Source organism: Ctenocephalides felis, unplaced genomic scaffold (assembly GCF_003426905.1).
Source record: "Ctenocephalides felis isolate EL2017-DRISC unplaced genomic scaffold, ASM342690v1 CF-g0.4_SCAFFOLD_03572, whole genome shotgun sequence".
NCBI classification, from domain to species: domain Eukaryota; kingdom Metazoa; phylum Arthropoda; class Insecta; order Siphonaptera; family Pulicidae; genus Ctenocephalides; species Ctenocephalides felis.
The window spans coordinates 45,851,366-45,877,959 of record NW_020539726.1 but is presented as its reverse complement, the minus strand read 5'-3'; the positions used below and the strand labels follow the sequence as shown (position 1 = coordinate 45,877,959).

Sequence of the window (26,594 nt, the reverse complement as noted above, 5' to 3'; positions counted from 1 at the left end):
TATAACCGGACCCCGCAAATTCTCAAAATTCAAATCCAACGTCCACCGTTTTTGGGTACTACTCATAATATGTGACAATCTAACAAATATTTCTTTTAATTCCTGTGGGTCACTATAACCGGACCCCCAAATTCAAACCCAACGTCCACCGTTCTTGGGGCCTACTTTCCTGGGCGCATCAACATCTCCATTGACAGCTCTCAACCGTCCATCCATTCATCTCTTTCTACTGTTCCGATGTCCCCTCCTCGGTACAAGTCTCATCGTCTCCAAGTTCGAAACTTCGAGCTTTGCTCCAACACTTTAGTTCAAGTCGAACGGTCGACTGGCTTAGTTGCCGAACAGTCGTCGTCAAAAATCAAATAAAAAATAATAAAAAGACATTTATACGTTAAGATATATATTTACGAAAAATATATATCTCCATTTAGATGTTTACGAGTGCTTGTCGGAAGATCGTTTGTTGGATTTTTGGGTGATTGTTGGTGAAAAAGAGGCGGGCGGGGGGTCCCCAGAGCACGGAAAATGCGGCCCCAACAATTGCGGTGAGTAGATAAAGGACTCTCTTGTAATGCAACTTAGGATGGACAAGTTTGATTTTCATGGATAGTTATGTAATGTTAAAATTTGAAAATTTTGATAAATAAGTTTAAAATTAATTAATAATAATGTAAATTAAAAATTCCAATGCTTTAGCAATAGTAAAAATCAATATTAATCATTGCAAAATGTGTTTGTAAAAATGTATATCATTTAAAATATTTATTTATTTATTTAACATAACTTTTCATTCTTGATTGCGAATTTTCAATAAAATTTATAAAATAAAAATATTCACAATTTAAAAAAAAAATCAAAATTTATTTTATATGTATATAATAGTCTATTATTAAAATTTAAAAAAGCTGCTTTAGCTTCATTACGCTCAGAGTTATTTCTTCCCTCTTTATAACGCGGTTGTGTATGGTGCTTTCAAAATTTGTGAAAATTTATTAAATTTTTATACTTTGATCTTTTTTCTTAATATAAGTTACATTATGAATATCTGTAACTATTTAATTTGTAAATTTTCAATTATATTTAAAAAAAAATTCAAAATTCGTTTTATATTATAATTGTCCACAATCAAATAATAGTCTGTTATTAAAATTTAAAAAGCTGCTTTAGCTTCATTAAGTTCAAAATTATTTCTTCCCTCTTTATAACGCGGTTGTGTATGGTGCCTTCGAAATCTGTGATTTTTTTTACATTTTTCATATTTTCAAAATTCTTAAGTTACATTGCGAATATTGTTTTTAATATTTGTAACTATTTCATTTGTAAATTTTCAATTATTTAAAAAAAATCTCAAAATTTGTTTCATATTATAATTGCTGCTGTAACTTTATGAATGTTCAAAGTGAATTTTACCGAGCAGCTCGCTTATAACGCGGTTGCGTACAGTGACTTCAAAGTCAGTGAAAATTTTCCAAGTGCAAACTAAAACTCGTTATCACTAAATTCACATTAATTTTACACAATATATTTTAAATAACACATTTTATTAGAATTTAAAACATTCTTAATACATAATTTTACAAATTAGCATATTTAAATCTTTTTTCTTAAGTTACACTGTGAATATTTTTTTAAATATTTGTAACTATTTCATTTGTAAATTTTCAATTATTTTAAAAAAAAAAAACAAAATTTGTTTTATATTATAATTGTCCATAATTAAATGCTGCTGCAGCTTTATGAACGTTCAAAGTGAATTTTACCGAGCCGCTTCGCTTATAACGCGGTTGCATGTAGTGACTTAGAAGTCGGTGAAAATTTTCCAAGTGCAACATAACCCGCGTTATAATGAAATTCGAGTAAATTTTACACAATCTATATATTAATTGCACATTTAATTAATTTTCAGACTTTTTTAATATAACTTTATACTTTATTCAATTTCGTTTTTTTTATATTAATTTATTAACAATATTTTGCACTTTTTCATGAAGTTTGTAATTTTTGTTGCCTATTCAAACAAAGCATGATAGAACAGTTTATTTAATTTTTTTCACTTACAAAAATATTATAAAATGTTTCATGTATAATTGCACTTGGAAAATTTTCAACGACTTGAAGCAACGATACGCAACCGCGTTATAAGCAAAAGACCCCGTAGAATTAACTACTTTGATTGTTCATGTAGCAGACTTTTAAATTTTAATTAATAACAATTCATATTGTAAAATAAATTTTCATGTTTTTTAAAAACATTTTTGTTTTCTTTTTGAACTTTTTACTTATTTTTAATGTGTATAAAAAACATTGATTTTTCCTTAAATTAAAATTAAAATTTTTGGTTCGAATTATATTACAAAAAACATTTTTTTATTATGAGTAAAATTTATCTTTATTATTTATCTGAAAGATTTTTTTTGATTTTAAAGTCTTATATTTTAATTTTTGCAAAATAATATCTTTGCATAAAAAACTTTGCATTTCCAGAACGCAAAATTTGAATACATAATTTCTTCTAAAAATTTTGCTCAACTACTGCCATAGTAGTTACATAATAAATAACGACAAGTTTATGTTTTCGCTTTACAAATTTTCTGTTTTCTCGACGTTTCAAGTCATTTTGAATCATTTGACCCCAATTTGAAAAAAGTATGTATTAGTAACAAACTTTGACTTTTCGTTAACAAATTCTCAAAAACTGCTGCACCGATAATAAATAAGACTTTATGGCAGAGCAAAGATTTGACCACAAAAATTAAATACTTCAAATTCTGCAGAATCTAATTTTATATATAAACGTAATTTAACATTTTCCAATTGTTATGATTTAAAAAAAATACCATTAATTTAAATTACCAAGTTGCCTCTTTAGCTCACTGTACTTCATACAGTATAGAATTTTCATAATATAAGTATCTAAATTAATTATTATTATCTTTCGTTTTTAAAATAATAAATAATTTTCGGTGTCCTTTATTCTTTTAATAAAAATACTAGTTAGATACTTTTATCTTATCTTTTGCCATTTTGTTTCTAAAATGCAACTACTAACCTACTTTTTAGGATTTTATCATCGAAATAGTTTTGATACCACTATTATAAACTACAAAGGATATCCGCCGGGATAAAAAATTAAATGAACTAGGTGTAAGTGGCAGTTGAAGCAAGTTAAATAACTGACTTAAACAATAATAATTGAGGATCAATCAGATACATTATCTTTTTGAATGGTTCTTGAATTTTTAAAATTTGTTCAGATTTTTCTGCTAATAATTATATATAATGAATAATTAATAATAATACTATAAAAAATTAGTTCAGCTCTTTTTGTAAAAACTACTATAATAAATAATTAATAATATAATAAAATATGAATAACAATAGAAATAACAGAATTTAATATACTTAATAAAGGAATGTTAAAAAAGATTTTGAAAACAGAAATGAATATAGTTATAAATTTTGAATTTGAATTCACAAAATAATATGAAAAGTCACAGTATAATAAAAAAAATTCACACTTTATTTTGAAAGTAATTTTGTCTGAAGTTTTTTTTCAATAAAGTGTAAAATATTAGTGAAGAACATTTCATGTTTATTACAAAAGAAATTTAATTTTATTTATTGCCTTAAATTTAAAATTCAATTGTAATATTGATTTCACTCAAACTTTGTCTAATAAAATCTAATTTTTTTTCAAATTTGGAGACAGAATAGAAATGTCACGTAGTTTATGTATCCACCAGAAAATCAGATTTGCCAATTCTGTGTTTTTTCAATATTTCAAGTCATACTGAATCGCTTGACATAGTCCTGAACCGATTTTGAAAATTCAAAACTCTTTGAAAGACATCAGTTGGAAATGGTGATGAAAAGTTTTTGGTAAAAAATTATAAATTATAATGGGAATTATTATTGGTTATACAACTTGCCTTAAGGCAAAATATCACTAACAACTAGTTTATTACAAACGTTTTAAAACGAATTCAAAATTAAATGCAATATTGACGGTTCAACGGAATTGAGGTTATGTTTGACATTCATAATGCAAAATAGTATTTTCCTTATATAAATATACTATTTTCCTTATATAAAGATTTACTATTTTTCTTATATATACATGCATAACTATTTCCATTAATATTGAATAAAAATGTAACTAAATATGATATTCTAAGAATGTAAAGGTTTCAAGTTCGAATTTCAAGAGACGTCCTACTATTGTCTTACAAAGAAAAAACGCTAGGTTTTTTCAACCAAAGTCCAACTTTACGAACACATGTTGTTGTAAAACGAGATTTTGAATAAATAGTCAAAAATTAAACGAGACATTACATTCTTCTTCAGGTAAAAGAAATCCTTGTTGTTCATGTCATGTCATACAATTAGGTTTTGTACATATTTACATATTGTTTGATTGTTATTTATTGATTTATTATTACCTGTTACGGCTAATGAGTAAAAGAAAGCTTGTAACTCCTATTTTGTTGTTTATTTCGGTATTTATGTCACATCACATTAAAAATTATTTGACAAACACCAACCGACTCCATTACAAAACTTTTGACAGCACCGACAGTGTTACCAAGCGCCATACGAGTATGCGGATTAAATTTGAACTAAAATTTTAGGCGCAAAATTTCAAATTTATAATTAGAAGTATTTTATTTATTAATATAATATAATTATTTATGTGATTAGTTTTGAAATGATAAATTTATTGGGATTGTTTAAACACATAAGATACTTATTTTTAACTTGTAGATATATTTTTACACATATAATTTGCATTGAAAAATATTGTATTTTATATAGTTTTAAGGAACTGTCATTTAGGGCGCAAATTTTAAAAACACTTAAGGCGCGAATTTCAAAAATGTTTTTAATAATATATCATACTTAATTATGTGATTAGTGTAAAGTGATACATTTATAGATGTTATTCAGATATAATATTTATTTTTAACTTAGAATTATTTTTTAATGTGTTATAATGAGTTATAATGGAATTAAAATATATTATATTTATATAATTTTTGTCTTTTTTGCAGATTATTCGCATCACTAGTCATATTAGCAAGCTCTACGACAGCGGTATGTATAAAATATTAATATTATTAATAAAATTTCATCATTATCATTTTCATATAATTATAAACTAAAATTTTTTTTAATGAGAATTCATCCAGTGCAAACCATATGTTATGTTTCAATAAGTAAAATTTGTAAAATAATCAACAAAAATATGAATGGATGCTTATATAAAAAACTTTTTATTGGCAATGTATATTATTATTATTATTCAAGTTTTCTGAACTAAAAAAACCCTATTTTTTATCAAACTTTCAGTTAGTTAGTTAGTAGATTCTTATAAAAATATAATATATATTGCCAATAAAAAGTTTTTTATTAAAATTTTATATAATTTAAATTTATGTATTTGTACTTATTAGAAGAATACCAGAATTAATTGAATATTATCAGTATTAGTTAAAAATATCTCATCAGAATAAATTTAAAAATATATTTATGTTCCCTGGACTTTATAATATTTAAATTTTATTTTATGTGAATATTAAATATGTAGTAGAAATAATTTTAAAAGTCGCTGAATTATTTTTATTATTATTTAATTTTGAATTAATATTTTATATATCGTTTACACATTTTTTACATTTATTAATACATATGTTTTTATGTACGATATAACAGTTAAACTTCAACTCAATATATTAAATTGTTAATTATTTAATTAACAAAATATGTAAATAAATAAGAATCATAAAAAATAAGCTACAAAGTATAAATTTAAATTTCAAGTTTAATTTTAGTCAGAAAAGGGATATTGCAGAATGAATTAATGCTAAAATCTGTGTTTTTCGTGTCATTTAAGAATAATTATCGACGTGTTGTTTAAGGGGGTATTCTACTGTAGAGTCATGAATTTCGCCCGGTTTTTGAAGCGCTGTATAAAGGAAACAAATAATATTTTTACTATCGATTTTTTTATCATTTGTTTATTGATATTTTATTATTATATAAAAAAAATATTAAAAAAAAAATAATTAAAATTCACAAAGTTATGAGCCGTCAAAGTGGGGGTTCCCAAAAAAAGAGGGTGTCCTGGCGTACATGATTCCAACCCTCCTGGTGATTAGAAACATAAAAAATAGATGGATTCTTAATTATAATAGATGTCGCTATCGTATGAACCTTGGATAAGCTGAAAAAAAAATTTTTGTTCGAATGGCGGCAGTTTGAAAAAAAATTAGTTTTTTTCATGTTTTTTTAACAATTCCAAATTTTAAAAAAATACTAAATGAGAAGTTATAGTTTTGGGAAAGGTCCATGCGATAAAGCGATGTATAGAGAAGATCCTCTCCAAATTTGAAGTAAATCGGTTAATTAGAACTCGAGATATCCTTACCGCCAGCTCGAAAAAAGTAGTTCCGAGAAAAACGCGTTCAAAGTTTTGAGACTCGCTCGGACCCGAACCGAGGCCACGTCACTAAAACGGCTATAACTCAGGAAATAATAATAATTTTGAAAAATCCTTTTAATGACATATTTTTGAATAACTAAACTTTGAAAATATGAAAAAAAAATTTTTTCGATTTTTTCAAAATTCTACAGTAGAATACCCCCTTGAATAAATCGCCAAATAAAATTAAATTTTGCAAAATTTCGGAAAAAAATATTTTCCCATGCGGGGAATCGAACCCCGGCCTCCTGGGTGAGAGCCAGGTATCCTAACCACTAGACAACATGGGAGTACGACTAAAAAGCGATAAACTGGCCTGTAGAACCATTTCGACATCACGGTAGAATACTTGGAATAATATTTGTTATTCTTAAGTAAGATTTATAATTATTTATTAAATAAATTAATTTAATAATAGTCTGCTACACCATAAAAAAATAATATTTGATTATTGATAAAAATTAATTATACCTAAAAGTGCAAGTGAATTTAGAAAAATTTGTATCGAATTGGACTTCATTTGGTCTCTTATTAAATAATAATTGTAATAAACAATTGAAATATAATATTAATTTATTTAAATTAACCACATAATCCAAACGTAGCTAATTGTCCTATTTTATTCTCTTCTCATATATTTTTGCAAATATGAAGTAAAAAAAATCAAGCCTATCCCAATATAGGTCTATAAATTCATAGAGCTTATAATATATTATTAATTAAATATACTGATTAATAATGATCATTAATTGATTTAGATACAACAGTTATAATAATGATAATGAGTTTATAGCATCGTTTTCGAATACTTTTTATAACAAATTTGAAAAACCTATGTAATAGAAACGCATAATGTACAAAATCATATAAAAATGGCTTTAAAATGTGATTAAAGAAGTACTTTCAATATTTTCAAAAATCTAATATAAACAATTATTACTGCTTAACAAATTTTTGTTAGTAGACATAATTAACAAAATTAATTTCACTCATAAGTTAATATTATATTTTTTGTTTAGATTTGTTATAAGTTAGTCAAATCGATTAGAGACACTTTATTAAAAATATAGTTTCTACAATAAATAATAATATTATGCATTGTATACAAAAAAATGAAAAAAATATTATTGGCCCATGGGGGGATCGAACCCGCGACCTTCGCGTTATTAGCACGACGCTCTAACCAACTGAGCTAATGGGCCGTTGAGAAACCGTGGAATTTCGTCGTAGGAAAACTAAACTCGTTTGTGTATATAACAATACGTATATAACAATACGTTTTAATATTAGAGATATTATTCTAAAATATCTCTTATATTGCTAAATGCTTACTGCGTGTTAAGATGAAATGCTTAAAATTCTCAATCTGCAGTTAAATTTGAATTTCTCAAGCTTAATACTTAAAATTTTATACACATAAAAGATATTCGATAGAATAACATGAACAAAAATAGAGAACCAGTGGTGCATGGCATTGTACTTTCAGGCAAGTTGCATGGAATTCTCGACATGTGTAAAAAATAAACTTAATCAATAATAAATCAATATATTAATGCATGAGGAATTTATATAAATTATCTAGTGAGTGATTAAAGAGTTGCTGAAAAATCAGATATCCTAATATCTATTATATTATATTACTAATTGCTTACTAAAAGTTAAGATAAAATGCTTAAAAATTCTCAATCTGCAGTTAAATTTAAATTTCTCAATCTTAATACTTAAAATTTATACATGTAAAAGATATTCGATAGAATAACACGAAGAAAAAAATAGAGAACCAGTGGTTCATGGCATTGTACCTTCAGGAAAGTTGCATGGAATTCTCGACATGTGTAAATAATAGACTCAATCAATAATAAAAGTGTTCCCGAAATCGTCGACGAAAATTTGTATCCGCACATACATACACACACACATACATACACACACACGCGCACATACATACACACACACGCACACACACACATACATCCATTTTTTCTAAGGTATGCCAAAATGTTCAGAAACCTTTGAAACGTAAAGATATATAAAAATTTTCATTTTCGATTTTTTTGCGATTACTATAACTTGCCCTACGGGAAGTTAAAAATAGAGAACCGGTGGTACATGGCATTGTACCTTCAGGCAAGTTGCATGGAATTCTCGTCATGTGTAAATAATAGACTTAATCAATAAGAAATCAATATATTAATGTATGAGGGATTTATATATATTATCTAGTGAGTGATTGAAGGGTTGCTGTAAACATCAATTAAAATGCATACATTTTACCCCCAAATATTTCATTTTTACCCCCAAATATTTCATTTTTACCCCATTTGGGGCAATTTACCCAGGTTTCCTTGCCACTGCTGTAGAGCATCATAATGTAAGAAACTAATATGGATTATTCAATGTTGAACAAAATTTTTTATTACACACTATTGAAAAACGAACACGTGCTAAATATATATTCACAAGAACCAATTTGAATAAACGTTTTATAATTGAACCATTTTTCACAAGACTATAATATTTATTCTATTGCCATACTAATTTTCATTAAAATCATCGATAAATTTTCTTCTAACAATCAATTACAAAAAAATGGCCTGGCCAATCTTTGCCCAAAGTAATGAACACGACGATTCCAAAAGTATATTTTCCTCCCTAATAGTTTTCGTTTTTTTAAAATCGATTCAGATTTTTTGAGCAAAACGCAGACGAAATATTTTGCATTTTTTTTTTAATTCTAAAGAAACGGCTCAGCCAATTGTATAAAAAAACCAACGAATGCGAATAGTTTGTAAATGTTTTAGAATCGACTCAACCGTTTTTGAGTAAACGTCGATGAAAGGTCTGTCTAATTTTAACAAACCTCTCAAATTATTTACACATGCCGGGAAGTTCCAGCAACCTGCCTTAAGGCAAAAATGCCACTTACTATTAGGTTTTTTATGTTGATTGTTTATTTGAGCCTCGTCTTTGAAAAAAACGAGGCTTCCAAAAATATTTCACCTCAAAGGGCGCCTCACAGTTGCACTGTATGAGTTACAGGAGCCTTCAAATTGCATGTTATAAGGAGCGCATTCACTTTGTTAAGTTGAACGACGGCAGTACTTCACAACGCGAGGTAGAAAGCAAATTTCAAGACTCTATAAAATTTCAAATTGGTATTACCGAACCTCGCTCTTATTTAATGAGCTATTTGATAATTTATTTCAATCACGGACTTTGTTTAGATTAGAGTTCATATCTCTGATCCGTACAGAACACACTCCAAATTGAACTAGTGGTGTATTGCATCGTGCCTCAAGGCAAATTGCTGGAACTTCCCGTACCGTAATGAAATATTCGAGAAATTTTAAACGTTTTCAATTTATCTCCAGAACATTAACAATCGTCATTTCATTTCGAATTCGATTTCAAAAAAATAGTTGCCAAAATTTGCACAAAATTGAAAAAGTGCTCCCGTACAGTCACAGTATAAACGCATTTGCAAATAATTCTGTGCGACATTTTCACTTGTACTGTGCTTTGCTTGGCGGCATTTTCACATTTTTCAATAATTTTCACAAAATTGGAAAAGTGCTCCAGTACATAAACAGTCTAAACGCACTTGGGTAAGCATTTGTACAAGAGTGGCGCTCAGACTGTGCTTAGCCCATTTTTTAACTTCCCGTAGGGTAAGTTATTGTAATGGGCTGAAAATCGAAATTGAAAATTTTTACATTTCTCGACGTTTTGAAGGTTTCTGAACATTTTGGCAAAAATGGATGTGTGTGTGTGTGTGAGTGTGTATGAATGTATGGATACAATTTTTCGTCCACGTTTTCGGGCGCACGGATCAACCGATTTGAATGGTTAAAAAAACATTCGATTCCTATTGATAGGGAGATGTGTTGATTAGTTTTTGGCAAAGGCAGGTCCAGCAGTTACGGAGATAAAGAGCAAAGAGTGCAGAAAATAGAAATCGAGTTTTTGAGAAAACGGAGCATCCGATTTGAATGATCTAAAAAACATTCAATTAGTAATGATTGGGAGAAGTGGTAATTAGTTTTTGGCAAAGGCAGGCGTAACCATTTCGGAGATACAGAGCTAAATGTGCAAAAAATGGCAGTTTTTGAGTAAACTAAGCGTCCGATTTGAATGATCTAAAAAACTTTCTGCTTGTATTGACAAAACAATTGCTTTTGAGGATAAAAAATTATTACATCACTTTTTATTTTCCATAAAATATTTTTATAATTTTGGATTGGAAATTAAAAAAATTACCCAGGCTAAGCACAGTCTAAGCGCCCAAGTGCGTTTAGACTGTTTATGTACTGGAGCACTTTTCCAATTTTGTGAAAAAAACTATTGAAAAATGTGAAAATGTCGTCAAGCTAAGCACAGTATAAGTGAAAATGTCGCACAGAATTGTTTGCAAATATGTTTAGACTGTGACGATACGGGAGCACTTTTTCAATTTTGTGCAATTTTTTTAGGCAATTTAGGCAACAATTTTTTTGAAATTGAATTCGAAATAAAATGACAATTGTTAATGTTCTGGAGATAAATTGATTTATGATTTACATTTGATTTGCTCACTCAGATATAACAAGATAGTAAAAATAATGAAAGTTACAGTATTTGTAATGATATATTTGAAAACGTTTAAAATTTCTCGAATATTTCATTACGGTACGGGAAGTTCCAGCAATTTGCCTTAAGGCACGATGCCATACACCACTAGTTAAATTTTTGGTCTAACTTAGAGTTCATGCCTCTGATCCGTACAGAGCCATACTCCAAATAAAGTACGTTTTAAATGCATCTATACATATAAATAAAATTGTAGTGTCTGTTTGTAATATTGAAATAGCCGATTTTTTCAAACATGCACATGAATATAAATAGAAGGCAGTATATACCAAATTACTGCTTTTTTCATTTTTGTGTCCATAATTTTATTTCAATCATTACCTTTCTTTCAGCAAATATCATGGGGTTCGAACCCGACCGGTAGCGGCCGCCGTTTCGGCCTCTACAATCCGTCCGTCGCCGAAAGGGCGAACGAGAGGCAGACGAGCTACGACGCCCAGGCCGCCCTTCTGGCGTCGCAGGACTCCCGAGGAGGCGCAGGAGGAGACTTCGTCGCCAGCAGTTACGACATCGTCGACACAAGGAGCAACACGGACAGGCAGGGATATCCTGGATACCCTTCTGGTGAGATAAAGGACAATTAGTTCATAATATTCTATATATATAAAAATAAGTCGGATTTTCCTTCCTGACGAAATAACTCCAGAACGCACAAACCGATTTCGACAATTTTGCATTCGTTGGAAAGGTCTCGGGCTCCGATCACAAACCGATTTCGACAATTTTGCATTTGTTGGAAAGGTTTATAGCTAAGAGAATTAGTGGTGCATGGCTTCGTGCCCTAATGCAAATGGCTGGAACTTCACGCACCGCAATTAAAAATTCGAGTAATGACATTAGTGAGAATTATCAGAATCATGCTTGGTTAAGTCAACGAGCAATTCTTGCCGCAAAGAATAATGATGTACACGCACGGAATTTCACCATTCGATCAAAAATTGCTGGCGATTTGGTGACATACCAATGATTCCGACTGGTCTTCCGTTTGACTTCAAACGATTGCAATTTCCAGTTCGCAATGACAAGTCGCAAGGCCAATCGCTTAGTGTTTGCGGGATTAATTTCAAATAGATTATTTATAAATTCATTGTTTTTCACATTGGCAGTTATACGTTGCCTGATCACGAGTTGGAAAACCATCCGCTTTGTTTGTGTTATCGTCAGACCAAAAAACAAAAAATGTGGTTTACCAAAGAGCACTTCAATAAAACGGATAATTTGCGGATTCACTTTCATTTACTTAGAGAAGATCAACTAAAAAACACTTCATTTTTGTAATCGAAATAAATTCATTACTGTTGTGCAATAAAATCAAATTTTTCCTTTTCAAATATAAAACAAACAAAAAATTTCTTCATCTTTCTCACGAAACCATCTGGTGGCGAAACGGAGTTCGTCGGGTTTGCTAGTATTCAAGTAAGAGTTAAATAATTAATAATTTTCATTTCAGGACAAAGTGGTACATATGCTGATGCTAAAAGGAATTGTACGGGATCAGGTTGCTGCATCCCTAAATGTTTTGCGGAAAAAGGATCTCGGGTAATTTTCAAAAAATCGAATTTTCAATTTTTCCATATTTTGATAGGTTATACCTTTAAAAATAACATACCAAAATTTTAAATTGATATCTTAAATAGTTTTTGAGTCACAGCTATTTAAAGAGTATATATATATAATATATAGTACATATAATGATCATTTAATCTTCGAAACAGCATTTTCCAAATTTGCTGCAGCGATTACTCAAAAACAAATGATCCGATCACTATCATTTTTTTTCACATGTTCTATATACAGTTCTCCGTAAAATGAACTATCGACAGTCCAAAAACGACCAAAATTTTGGGTAAAATTCGACTTTTTTTTAAAAAACGTCGTCATTTTGCCTATTTTTGATTTTTTTCTTTATCGTAGATCATTTTACAGACAATATTATCTAGTATAACGAGAATTTTTTTTAAAAATTTCGTCCACGTAAAAGGCCGGAATCACTGCAGCAATGAAGGCCCTTTTTTTGTCGCACCGTTGGAGATCGACGATAACTTAAAAAGTATTTAATTTTTTTCTTCAAAAATTTCACTATGTACTCTTAAAACATGTGTAAATATATTGAAATGATTGATAAAGTAGTTTTTTAATATAAATTCCTAAAAATCATCTTTTTTTAGGCGGTTACACTAGTTGTGCCCCTTAAGAATTAATGATGACTTCAATTTGGTAATTATCACAAAAAGATACCAGTAAACAATGTCAACAAATTCTTATCCAATTCTCAATTATTAATTATTCAAATTGTCCAGATAAAATCTATCCTTAATATTTAATTACCATTTTCAGGGTTTCCCTGGTGTAGCTGGTCTACAAGGACCAAAAGGTCAACGTGGTTTTCCAGGTATGGAAGGTCTCGTTGGTCCCAAAGGCGACAAAGGCGATCCAGGACCACCAGGATTGAGAGGCCTTAAGGGTGACCCAGGAAAACAAGGTAAAAGATAAAAAATATAATTATACCTTTCAAAACTCTATTGATCATTTAACAATGTTTGCTTTCTATTATAGGTTTGCCTGGTTTTCCTGGTATCAATGGCGTTCCTGGCGTTCAAGGACCACCTGGTGCACCTGGTATTAGTGGAGTTGACGGTTGCAATGGAACTGATGTAAGTAGAATCAAAAATATGTCAGCGGGCTTGTGACAAGATATGGTAGACTATAATAATGATCAATGTTTTTTTTCAGGGATCACCTGGTCAACCTGGTTTGGGTGGATCACCTGGTCCAAGAGGTATTCCTGGACCAATGGGTTTCAAAGGTGACAAAGGAGAACCGGCTTACGTTGGACAATTGCCAACTGGTGTCAAAGGTAACGCCCATTAACTATTACCACATTAGTATTAGGGTTTGTCTGTTTTCAAAAACCGTTTTTTTGGCGAAAATTATGGAGTTCGAAAACCGGTTTTTTAGTGAAAATAGTCAACACTGAATAAATGGAAAAGCGTTTTGATTCTCGAAATCATATCGGTTCAATAGCATTTCATATCTTATCAGTCTGCAATGGTTTCCAGAAAGGTTTTGTATATATTAATTTAGATTTTTATACCAGTGTATATATTAATTTAAATCAGTGTGACTTCTTCTTGAAGAAGTAACTTCCTCTACTCAAACTTAAAAAAAAAAGAGTTTTAAACCCTAGAAGCCACAAATTAAAGAACAAAAAACTTACAATTAGAATTATTATATCAGGCTTTGAAAACAATTGAGCATAATTTGGTCGCAAGTATGAGAGTATTTTCTATTTCAGAAAATTTAGTGAGTAAACAAAGGAGACACGTCTATGTAGAAATTCGATAGACGTTCTCAGTTTTTATAAATCATATTTTATTAAACAAAAAACAATTAGAATGTTTAAAATTAATTAATTAAAATTGCTCGGAACAGACAATACCCGAGTTTAGTTTAATTATTTTTAAAATTAAAATTGATATTAACAAGTATATATCAACATCTATTTTTTTTCACTATCATAAAAATATTTTCATTCTTATATGTGAAAATGATGCATGAATAACGAATAATTATTTTCAAAATTATTTAATCAAGATAAACTATTATTTTTAGTTCTACTAATTAAAATTAAAATAATTTTGTTTACTATCTATAAAATTGATCAATAAATAAATTCAGTCAAATACTGTTCTAAATCATACCATATTTGCGGATAAATTACAGAATATTCGAGTTAAAACCGTTTTTTTTTAGTAAAATTAAAATTCGAAAACCGGTTTTCTGAAATGTCGGTTTTTGTATAAACCCTAATTAGTATCTGTATTCTTTCATTTACAATATTTTATTTTTTACAGGTGAACCTGGTATCGATGGTGTTACCGGACCTCCAGGACCTCAAGGACCCCCCGGAAGAGATGGCCCAATGGGACCAAAAGGAGATCTAGGACCACAAGTAAGATTAGACTGAATAATATTTGGACTAAAGTAAATAAAGTGTTATTAAATTTATTTGTTGTTGTTATTTTAGGGTCGTCCCGGACCTGAAGGTTTGAAAGGACAAAAAGGAGAAATGGGTATCAACTTTATCGGTGCCGATGGTGAGAAAGGAGAAAAAGGTGACCCAGGAGAGGGAATAACAGAGTGCTGGAAATACAATAATGAAACTATCAACATTCGTAAGTTGAATTATAACTAGTTGGTATTGGCATTTTGCCTTGAGGCAAGTTACATGAACTTCCCGATATGTGTAAATAATCGACTTAATCAATAAAAACTAAATTAATTTATGAGTGATTAGAAGTATTCCGAGTGGATTTATTACATATGATTAAAAACGAACGAACACTTTGACCCGGAATATTTTATAATAGCAAATTTTCAAAAACCACCAGTTTTTATAGGACTTTAATGGTTTACTATGTTCATTAAAACCAAGTACTCTATCGTTATACCAAGAAAATCGTCTAATTTTAATTTTAACAAACATCAAAAAAAACTTTTCATTTTCTCAAACTTCAATGAATTTTTAAAATTAAACTACTTGTCGTAAGGCCGTAATATTTCAGTAAGTTCCATAAAACCAGGATATGTATCGCCAAAAAAATGTTCCATAAAAATAGACTTAAATTTTTTTTTCAACAGTTAATTACAAAAAAAGGGCTCGATAGATTTTCAACTGAAACTAATCATTATCATTCCCAAATGATATCTTTCGAACAGTTTTTCATTTTTGAAACTCGATTCGGTAGTATGAGCTTAAATGAGGACAAAAAGTTTAACACTTTTTTCTAAATTACCAAGAAATGTCTCGGCCGATCGCTGTACAAAACTGAGAGAAAATAATCCACATCAAAATACATCGATTGACTTTTAAATTTTTGAAATCGGTTCAGGCGTTTTCGAGCAAACGTCGATGAATATTATAATTTTGACAAATGCAAAAAAAAAACGACACTAATTTTTGCAAACTTCGACGATTTTTAAAAATTAAACGATTTGTCGTAGGACCGTAATATAATATTATGAACTATAAGACTATGGTATCTACCGTCAAAAAAATGCATGTAAATCGTCTAAAAAAATTTTTTTAACACCTTATTACAAGAAAACGGCCCGGCCGATCTTTACCAAAAACTAATCAGGTGGATTCCCAACCAATATGTTTCGAACAGCTTTTGAATTTTCAAAATCGATTCAGAATTGCGGGCTAAAACGTGGACGAAAAATTTTTCACTTTTCTGCGATTTACAAAGAAACAGCTCCGCCGATCGTCGCACAAAACTTAGAAACGCAAGTCCTCATCGAGATACATCGAATGGCTTTTAAATTTTTGAAATCGGTCCAGCTGTTTTTGAGAAAACGTCGATTTACGGCAAAAAATCTGTTCACACACACACACACACACACACACACACACAAACTTTTTCCAAATTTGGTCTCATTCGATTCAGAATGGCTTGAAACGTCGAGAAAACATAAAATTAGCAATTCGGATTTTTTGATGAAAACATAAACTTCTCCTTCGGGAAGTTAAATATTCTATAAAATGTTTTCAAATTTTACTACTTTTAGTTTATACATGTTAAAAAATTTACTTTTACTTTGTAGCCCGAGTTGGCCAAAAAGGTGAACCCGGTCGCGATGGTGTAGATGGTGCTAAAGGAGATCGAGGAGAAATGGGAGATGTTGGAGCACCTGGAAGACACGGAGCCGCTGGTGAAAAGGGTCTACCCGGACCTGCAGGTCCTAGAGTAAGTTTATATTTCAAAACATATGTATAACTCTACAAAGTTCATTATATAAAAATATATCATTTATTAGGGAAGAGATGGTCCCGCTGGTCTACCTGGTCCAGTAGGTCTCAAAGGAGATAGAGGAGCTGATGGTTTGGACGGTTTGCCTGGACGAGCTGGTCCTAAAGGAGAACCTGGTCGTGACGGTCCTGTTGGAGCACCTGGTTTGAGAGGTCCACAAGGTCCTCCAGGTGGTGGACAAGGAGCACCTGGTCCTCAAGGTCCTGCTGGACCTAGAGGTTTCCCTGGACCTGCCGGTCCGAAAGGTAAAACAATAATCTAAACATCATTTACTTTTTAAAACTTTTTGTATGATTATGTTAATTTTATTCTAAGGTCTTGACGGTTTCCCTGGTGAGGTTGGACCTAGAGGTCCGATTGGTCGCACTGGTGGTCCCGGAGAACCCGGAAGACCAGGAGCCGAAGGAGAACCTGGCGAGAAAGGTGAAAGAGGTGAACCTGGTTTAGCTGGATTCCCAGGAGAAACCGGTCCAAGAGGTTATACTGGACCTCAAGGCCCTGCTGGACCCAAGGGCGAAGCTGGAGAGAAAGGATTATCGATTGTTGTAAGCATCGAGTTGCAAGCATTGACAAAAAATATATTATGTAGTTGTATTATTAACTTCCCGTAGGGAAAGTTATTGTAATGGGCCGAAAATCGAAATTCAAAATTTTTACATTTCTCGACGCTTTGAAGGTTATACAAATTTCCAGTCACGTTTTCGGGCGCACGGATCAACCAATTTGAATGGTTCAAAAAACATTTGATTCCTATTTATTTATTTATTTATTTATTTATTTATTTATTCATAAGCAAGCCGTAATCAATAATAATAGATATTATTTCAGGCTCTTGTCAAGCCTATTAAAAGAGAAAAGAGCTAATTAGTTTTTGTCGAAGGCAGGTCTAGCCGTTTCGGAGATACGGAGCAAAGAGTGCAGAAAATAGAAATCGACTTGTTGAGAGAACGGAGTATCCGATTTGAATGATCTAAAAAAACATTCAATTAGTAATGATTGGGAGAAGTGTCAGTTTTATTTAGTTAGTTTATTTATTATTTTATTAGTTTTTGGCAAAGGCAGGCCCAGCCATTTCGAAGATACGGAGCTAAATATGTAAAAAATGGCAGTTTTTGAGAGAACTAAGCGTCCGATATGATTCAAAGAACTTTCTGGTTGTCTTAACGAAATAATTGATTTTGGAAAAAAAATTGTGTACATTTTTTTTTTAGTTTTTTTTGTATATCGAAAATAATTCAGATTTTATTTTTATTCTGACTAAAGTTCTAATATACTTTAAACAAATAATTTCAACTCTGCAATTCAGTTTATATAATTATTATAAATATTAGACAATGTTACAATATTTATAATAATCTATTTGAAAGCATTCAGTATTCCTCGAACATTTCGTTATGGTACGGGAAGTTCCAGCAATTTGCCTTAAGGCACGATGCCATACATCCCACTAGTTTTGATTTAAATTTATCTACAGGGACCCAAAGGTATGGACGGTATGCCCGGAAGAGATGGAGCCAAGGGTGACAAAGGAGAAAGAGGTTATCCTGGTGTTAGAGGTCAACCTGGTGATTCATTAGAAGGCTTAGCTGGACCTCCAGGTCCAGTAGGACCTCAAGGAGACAAAGGCAAGTGTCTAAAATTGAAAATTTCCCAGTTATCTTCACAACAAGTTATTATAAAGTGTCATTTCTATTTTAGGAGACAAAGGTTTGCCCGGATTCCCTGGTTTGGCTGGTCTTGATGGTGCCAAAGGAGACAGAGGTGGCTCTTGCCAAGATTGTAGACCCGGCTTCCAAGGAGATAAAGGTATTTACATTTTATTATTCACACCTGACTGATGATTAATTAAATTCTATATATTCAAGGTGACAGAGGTTTGGATGGTTTGCCTGGACGCGCTGGTGAACCTGGTCCACCAGGTGAGAGAGGTTATCCCGGAGAAAGAGGCGCTGATGGTTTACCAGGAAGAATTGGAGAACGCGGTACACCTGTGAGTAAAACCTTCAACGTAGTCTGAATACAATACAATGAAAAAATAAAATGTTTTTTTTTATCCATTGAGGGTATTGATGGTATGCCTGGATTACCTGGTCCTCAAGGTCAAGCTGGAGAAGCAGCTCTTGTTCCAGATTCATTGATTGTTTACCCGAAAGGAGAACGAGGTTTCACTGGTGAAAAGGGAGCACGAGGACCTAAAGGTGATCCAGGTCCAGCAGGTTTAGCTGGACTTCCAGGTTTACAAGGACCCGTAGGACAAAAGGGAGAACGCGGACGTGACGGGTATGTTAAAGAAAACTAATTTTATACCTCAATAATCTGTTGCATTATTTTAATCGGTGTTTGTTACAGTTACCCAGGAAGTGACGGATTGCCTGGTGTTCCAGGTATCCCAGGAGCTAAAGGAGAGGCAGGACGAAGCGTTAAAGGAGAACCTGGGCGTGCTGGTTATCCAGGAGAAAAGGGTCGAAAAGGAGAGCCTGGAAATGACGGACCTAAAGGTTTCCCTGGTGTATGTCCACCACAAAACTTGACAGCTGGATTCAAAGGTATTATAACTAAAAAAGCTGAACCTAAAAACTATTTCTCAAATTCGAACTTGCTAAATGTTATATTTCTTACTTAGGAAATCAAGGACCCACTGGCCCTAAGGGTGAACCTGGTCCGCCAGGTTATGAAGGTCGCCCAGGAGAAAAAGGAGATCGCGGCTTCCCAGGCTTGAATGGACCCCAAGGACCACCCGGACCTCCAGGACCAGTAGGACCTAGAGGTTTAACAGGACCAAGAGGAGACAAAGGTATAATTTTGAACCAATAATATGATTACATACACAAGAAAAAATATATTAAATTATCGATTATTAGGTGACACCGGTAGTATGGGTTTCCCCGGTGACGCTGGTGCCCCAGGTTTACGCGGTTTGCCAGGAGAGTCAGCACCCAAAGGTCAAAAAGGAGAAGCAGGTATTCCAGGAGTAGGACCACCAGGACCACAAGGTCCACCTGGTCTTAGAGGAGAAAAAGGTCTTCGAGGTGTGCCTGGAGCACCAGGTAGAGATGGACAACCCGGACCACCAGGGTTGACTGGAGAGAAGGGAGAAGTTGGAGTTGCTGGACTTACAGGTAACGTATTACAGACATACGATTGATAAACATCTTTGTGATAAAATTTAAATATACGATATTAACTGTTATATATCCCTTTTAGGTTTGCCAGGTGCTATGGGAGCTAAGGGAGAGCCAGGTCCAGTTGGACCTCCAGGTATAAGTGGAGCCCCAGGTAGGCCAGGAATTGCTGGTCTCAAGGGAGAACCAGGTAGACCAGGTGCACCAGGTTTGCCAGGATCTATCGGCTATCCAGGAGAGAAAGGTGACAAGGGATCAGAAGGTCCAGAGGGTCTTCGTGGTTTTGCTGGACTTCGTGGTTTGCCTGGTGATGTTGGTCTTAGCGGCAGAGATGGCGAAAAGGGAGCTAAAGGTATGATAAACAATTCATAAATTTTAAAATTATTTTGACATCAGCCACTTTTATTTAATAAAAATATAATTTCTTTATCCAGGTGACAAAGGAGATATGGGTATCGCCGGTTTCCCCGGTCTTGCAGGTTTAGATGGTCAAAAGGGTCTGCAAGGTCCTACCGGTCCCAAAGGAGATGTCGGTCCAATCGGTTTGGCAGGACCTCCGGGTAGACCAGGTGCCCCAGGAGCTAAGGGAGACCGCGGTTTCGATGGATTGCCCGGAGCTAAGGGAGAACCAGGACTTGTATCTGAAAAGGGAGCTAAAGGAGAACCAGGAGTACCAGGACTCAGAGGTAAATGAAAAATTTATCGAGGGTTTAAAGATATATTTTACACACATGTTTTCTTTATGACAGGAATTGAAGGCAGACGTGGTTTGGATGGAAGACCCGGAGCTAAGGGTGATGCTGGTCTACCTGGAGTTGGAAGGCCAGGAGCACCTGGAGCTAAAGGAGATCCAGGCAGACCAGGAATGGATGGATTGCCAGGAATTCCAGGAGTTAAGGGAGAACAAGGACCAGTTGGATATCCCGGACTTAAAGGTAATATAATGCGCTAATAAACTCTTCTTTATATTATTGATATATTCGAAAGTTGATTTATTTTTCTTCATTAGGTGAGCCTGGTTTTGCCGGAGCACCTGGTGAACCTGGAAGGCCAGGACTTGACGGTTTGGCAGGACTCAAAGGAGACGACGGCCTTCCTGGACCTATGGGACCTCAAGGAGAAAAGGGAGATAAGGGTACACCCGGTTTTACTGGATTGGACGGTCTTAAAGTAAGTTAAATTTAAAGTAATTTTTGTTCATTTTGATACAAAATATATTATTACTTCTTTCCTAGGGAGAACGCGGTTTGCCAGGACCTACTGGACCCATTGGAGCTCCTGGAAAGGACGGACCCTTCGGAGAACGTGGACCCCCAGGACCTGTTGTCGATGTCAAGGGCGAAAAAGGAGAACCTGGTCTACCTGGATTACAAGGAGCTCCTGGACAAAAAGGAGAAAGAGGTTATCAAGGCCTTGCAGGATTGCAAGGAGAAAAGGGTGATCGAGGTTTCCAAGGTGTGGCCGGTCTTGCTGGTCTTCCTGGTGCTCAAGGACAAAAGGGTGATTCTGGATTACCTGGTCTTCCTGGAGTAGCTGGTTTAACAGTTAAGGGCGAAAAGGGTCTCCCCGGACTTAGCGGCAAACCTGGACGCGATGGATTACCTGGAGTTCCAGGACAAAAGGGAGAAAGAGGTTACGACGGATTGCCTGGCAGGCCAGGAAAGGCTGGACCACCCGGATTGGTAAAAAAATATTTAAGATTAAAATCAATCTATATGATAGAACGAATAAGAAGTTTGATAATCGTACGTTTTTTCTAAATAGGTTGGCGCTCAAGGAGAAAAGGGAGACCGAGGTACACCAGGTTTACCAGGTAAAGGACACATGCACCACAAATAATTTTTTGGTTTAATTTGATAATTGGTTTCAAATATTTTCATATATTTATCTTTTATTTGAAGGTTTGCCCGGTTTGGATGGAAAACCAGGAGAACGCGGTTTCGACGGAGCCCCAGGTATTGCTGGTGAAAAGGGAGACCAGGGACCACCTGGACTTTATGGAGCACCTGGAGAAAAAGGAGACAGGGGTGAAGCTGGAGTGCCTGGATTACCAGGTTAGTGTATACATCTTTTTCATTTAACGCCATTGGGCTTTCTTAATAATACAATAATTTATAACAACTTTTTGCTAATGATTATTACAAAGCTTTTAAATTTACATTTTAGGATTACCTGGTCAAAAGGGAGATCGTGGATTGGACGGACGCCCAGGAGCACCTGGAGCTGCTGGTGCTCAAGGAGAAAGAGGTTTGGTGGGACTTGCTGGACGTGTTGGTCTTGCTGGACGTGATGGCGAAAAGGGAGACAAAGGTAATAAATATAAATTTTAAATTTTAACACGCAGCACAAATAACGAGTTTTTTTTTCCTTAGGTGAAATGGGCCCAACACCTCCACCAGGACCTAAAGGAGACCGCGGTGCACCAGGTCTTCCAGGTTTGCCAGGAGAAAAAGGTGCTGAAGGTCGAGTTGGAGCTGCCGGTCTTATTGGTGCTCGTGGTCCTCAAGGACCTAGTGGACTTCAAGGACCTCCTGGACCAATTGGACCACCAGGAGCACCTGGACCTCAAGGAGCTCGTGGTCTTGTTGGTCTGGCTGGTTTGCCTGGAGCTGCTGGTGCTAAGGGTGACGCCGGAAGGCCGTGCGAGGCAAGGGCGGAACTTGACTTTAACGGAGTTTTGCTGGTCAAACATTCACAAAGCTCAGAAGTACCGGTAAGGATAATAGACTCATGAACTATTCATTCTGCATTCGAAAGACATTTTAAATAATATTTTTTGTGCAGACGTGCGAACCAGGACATATCAAATTATGGGATGGTTACTCATTGTTGTACATTGACGGAAACGAACACGCTCACAACCAAGATTTAGGACAAGCAGGTAAATTATTAGCGAACTTAACAAATCCTTAAAAATATGCAGACCTTAATTTATTCTACTGAGACACCTTTTTTAGGTTCATGTGTCCGAAGATTCAGTGCTATGCCATTCTTGTACTGCGACTCTGGCAACGCTTGTGCATATGCTGCAAGAAATGATCGTTCTTACTGGTTGGCAACAAATGCACCAGTTCCAATGATGCCAGTTGAAGGTGCAGCCGTCAGAGAATACGTCAGCAGGTAAGGCACAGATACAAAGGGCCTGGGCGTGTTTCCATACAGAATTGGCCCCACCCTGGTATTTAAATAATTTGCCATTTTACAATAGCTATCCAAATTGCAATAATTACAATGGCTATCCAAATGACAACTATTACTTTTTCAGCGATAGTAAAAACAATTATAATTATTTTTTCTATGTAACTACTATACAATTCTGCATCATCCACAGTTTACTCAATTTAATTCCCTTTCTATGTAAATATTTATTGTAATACTTGCAATTTTTCGACATCATGATAAAATTGTCACTAAAATGTAAAATTATTGCAATTTCAGTCAAGTTATAAATAGTGCACAGAAAAGAAAATATATTTTTTGCAAAACTAATATCGATTCAAAAAATAATAATTGCTATTTTACCTATTCTCCATGGAAAACCACAATAATTATAATCTGTGAAATTCTATATGTAAACAAATTGTTCACAGAGATATATTTTTCAATATACTTTTAATATATGAAAAATAATGAAATCTTAAGTTTTTCATATATTGAAATATATTAGTCAGAACTTACACGGCGAATGAAAATAATCAATAACAATAATTATTGTTTTATTCGGTGCGTTGGATTTTTTATGACTAATGAATATACTTATATACAAGATATAAATAAATTTTGGTTTTTAATAAATATTTCCATGCTTATATACATAATTTGTCGAGGCGCTCGAAAACGACGAGCCTTATGCTTGCTCGTCGCTCTTGCAAAGCGACTTAATATGGGTGTTCTTGTACCGGCAGCGCGCGTACTAGCTTAAGTTTTTCCAACTTTTCTCCCAAAGTTCCACTTAAATATAAATGAATTTTTGAAAAATAGAAGAAAATTGTATAGGTTTTCGAATGATGCTAATATAAAAGTAGTCAAAATAGCCGCACTGGTAGAAAATGGAAAATGAAAAATCATTTTCACCTTTTCACGCACTAACAAATAATTTTTTCACATTATTTGTTATGAACAACATAGACAAGATCAGTACAATTAGAATGACGTTAACAGTTTTTCGATATCTCTCATATTTCCGAAAAAGAGTGAGTTTGAAAAAAGAGGCCACTTTCACATGTTTTCACTGATATCTCGACCAAATAATGAGCTACGGATATGAAATTTGGTATTTCGAATTTTCTCAAAACTATATATAAAATGGCATCTGTCTATCTATAAAATTATTTAAATACCATGGTAGGGCCAATTCTGTATGGAAACACGCCCATACCCTTTGCGTATTTACAAGATATTTACTTCTTCTCGAATTTAACAGATGTACAGTTTGCGAAGCACCAGCTGATGTAGTAGCTGTACACAGTCAATCAGAAGCAGTTCCTGACTGTCCAAGAGGATGGAGGGGATTGTGGATCGGTTTCAGTTTCGTCATGGTAAGTAATAATACTGACTCATAAGCTTCTGGAAACTGGGTATTTATATCCTGTTTTTTTTAGCACACCGGTGCTGGAGCCGGCGGTGGTGGACAAGCCTTGTCCTCGCCAGGTTCTTGTTTGCAAGACTTCAGAGCGACACCATTCGTCGAGTGTGCTGGTGCTCGTGGTTCTTGTCACTTCTACGCAAATGCCCTCAGTTTCTGGATGGCAACCATCGAAGAGGCTGCCCAATTCAGGGCACCACAGAAAGAAACGCTAAAAGCAGGAACACTGAGGACGAGGGTGTCCAGGTGCCAAGTCTGTATTAGGCACTAGTAGGGGAGGATATAGAGGTATCGAGTAATATATGGTAAGTGAGGAATAAACAGGGGCGTAACTACCGCCGTATTAGCCGTATCAAAAATACGCGGCCCCCGAGCCAGGGGGGCCCCCCCTACGAGCGCAAGCCGGAGGCAACAAAAAATTTTCCAGCAAATTGAATAATTTTAACGTAGTTTGCATTTCCTTTTGTTATCGAGTGAAATTGAACTTAACTTGTAAGCTAACGCTTTAAAAGAATTTATTTCTACTACAATATTTCTGCAATCTCTAGCAATCAATTCAATGAGTAAAGCTTCAATTAGTAAACTTTTGAACATCCGATAAGTTAATATTCTTGTCCTCAAATCTATAAAACTAATCCAATTTATGCATTCTTCATCGAAAATTGGAGTTTGGAATTTTTATAGTTATATTTATAACATTTTTATATTTGTTTTTGTTAATACTTAATTTTTTTGCACGACGCGTAAGCTTAATGGTTAGATTTTGATAAATATAATCAATTAAATCATTTTCAGATTTTTTACTTTGCAGTTTCTAATTATTAATTTCATTTCTGAAACTTTACAACATGCCAGTAATGACTTACAAAAAATAGTATTTTATTAAGTAATTTTTTGAATAGACTGTGCGAATTAAGATATGAAAAATAATTGAATTAGTTTGCTAAAGAAGTCCAAATAATTTGCAAAAAGATGGTTTGCAATAACTATTTTAAAGAACAAGAGACAAAAAGATAATGAAGCGTTATTATGATGAGTTATCAAATGTTATTAGGATGAGTTATTCCTCCCAAGATGAATGAATTTTAGACCTGAAATCTTTTTTTAATGTATACTATTGCTGTTTGGATATATTAATTGCACAAACCAAACAAAGATTTCAAAACCTTTGCGGCGTAAATAGTAACATTTGTTTTTTTTTTAAATCGAGAATTCATAAACGTTTCCGAAAAACTGTCGACTGAATTACTATAAAAAAATAATGTAAAAATATCTCTTATGATCATGACCAAAAAATAGCCTTAGAAATAGGTTTGAATACAGAAATCTAAGAAATTTATTTCATTAAGGTACAATGATGGATGCAATGGGCTTGCATCCAGTTTTCTCAACGAAATAACAGTATGCATTTTATTCTTGGCCCGTCCAGTTACAATCGCAACTGCTAAAAAAAATTAAAATCAAAATCAATTAAAAATTACTTGAAAACTTTAGGACGGAAATGTCTACCAGACCTGTATGTTTCTAGGGGCAGAAACTTTATAAATCTTCACTAAATAATTCAGATTTTCAAAAAAAGGCAAGAAGAGTGAATATATATCTGGAATCATTTGTGAAAAATCAGAAAATTAGAGAAAATTAGATAGATAAACAATTAGAATGATAAATAAATATTTATTTAATTTTATGTATTTTTATATTTTGTAAAAAAAGTTTCTTCTTGAGGGGCCCCCAAACAAACTTTGATACGGGGCCCCGCCAAGGCACGCTACGCCCCTGGGAATAAATAAATAAAAGTATGAAAAAAATATTAATATTATGTTTGTTTTTTTTTCAGATTAAGAAACACAAACACAAAGAAGCACAAAAAGTTGGAGCCAAAAAAATAAAATTAATATATACATAAATATATAGAAGAAACCCAAACCCAAAAATAATGTGATGTAAAACTTTATATAAAACCACAAAAC

General features: G+C 33.2%; 1 protein-coding gene and 1 non-coding gene across 2 annotated transcripts; one reads left to right on the top strand and one right to left on the bottom strand.

The window, feature by feature from the left end:
• The first annotated feature begins 472 nt into the window (after positions 1-472).
• On the top strand, positions 473-26,594 carry LOC113388026 (collagen alpha-1(IV) chain). Its single transcript, XM_026625436.1, has 33 exons — positions 473-545; positions 5,049-5,091; positions 11,437-11,668; positions 12,555-12,643; positions 13,442-13,586; positions 13,661-13,758; positions 13,838-13,961; positions 14,959-15,056; positions 15,132-15,279; positions 16,712-16,854; positions 16,925-17,162; positions 17,233-17,462; positions 18,392-18,542; positions 18,616-18,723; positions 18,783-18,907; positions 18,980-19,197; positions 19,267-19,463; positions 19,541-19,711; positions 19,779-20,036; positions 20,122-20,391; positions 20,474-20,725; positions 20,789-20,974; positions 21,049-21,209; positions 21,275-21,721; positions 21,804-21,852; positions 21,941-22,093; positions 22,206-22,349; positions 22,412-22,752; positions 22,824-22,920; positions 22,997-23,159; positions 24,463-24,577; positions 24,641-24,929; positions 26,462-26,594. Exons 1-32 carry the CDS (start codon positions 526-528, stop codon positions 24,893-24,895), a joined length of 5,469 nt encoding a protein of 1,822 aa, XP_026481221.1. The 5' UTR covers positions 473-525; the 3' UTR covers positions 24,896-24,929; positions 26,462-26,594.
• Trnae-cuc lies at positions 6,697-6,768 on the bottom strand. The gene has a single exon. It is a non-coding gene; the product is annotated as a tRNA-Glu (tRNA).

Excerpts from the sequence above, each read along its gene's own strand:
- LOC113388026 (XM_026625436.1), top strand. The coding sequence starts at position 526 with ATGCGGCCCCAACAATTGCG. Across the intron at positions 22,094-22,205 it reads TGGAGTGCCTGGATTACCAG|GATTACCTGGTCAAAAGGGA; the intron begins GTTAGTGTATAC and ends TTTACATTTTAG. Across the intron at positions 22,753-22,823 it reads CACAAAGCTCAGAAGTACCG|ACGTGCGAACCAGGACATAT; the intron begins GTAAGGATAATA and ends TTTTTTGTGCAG.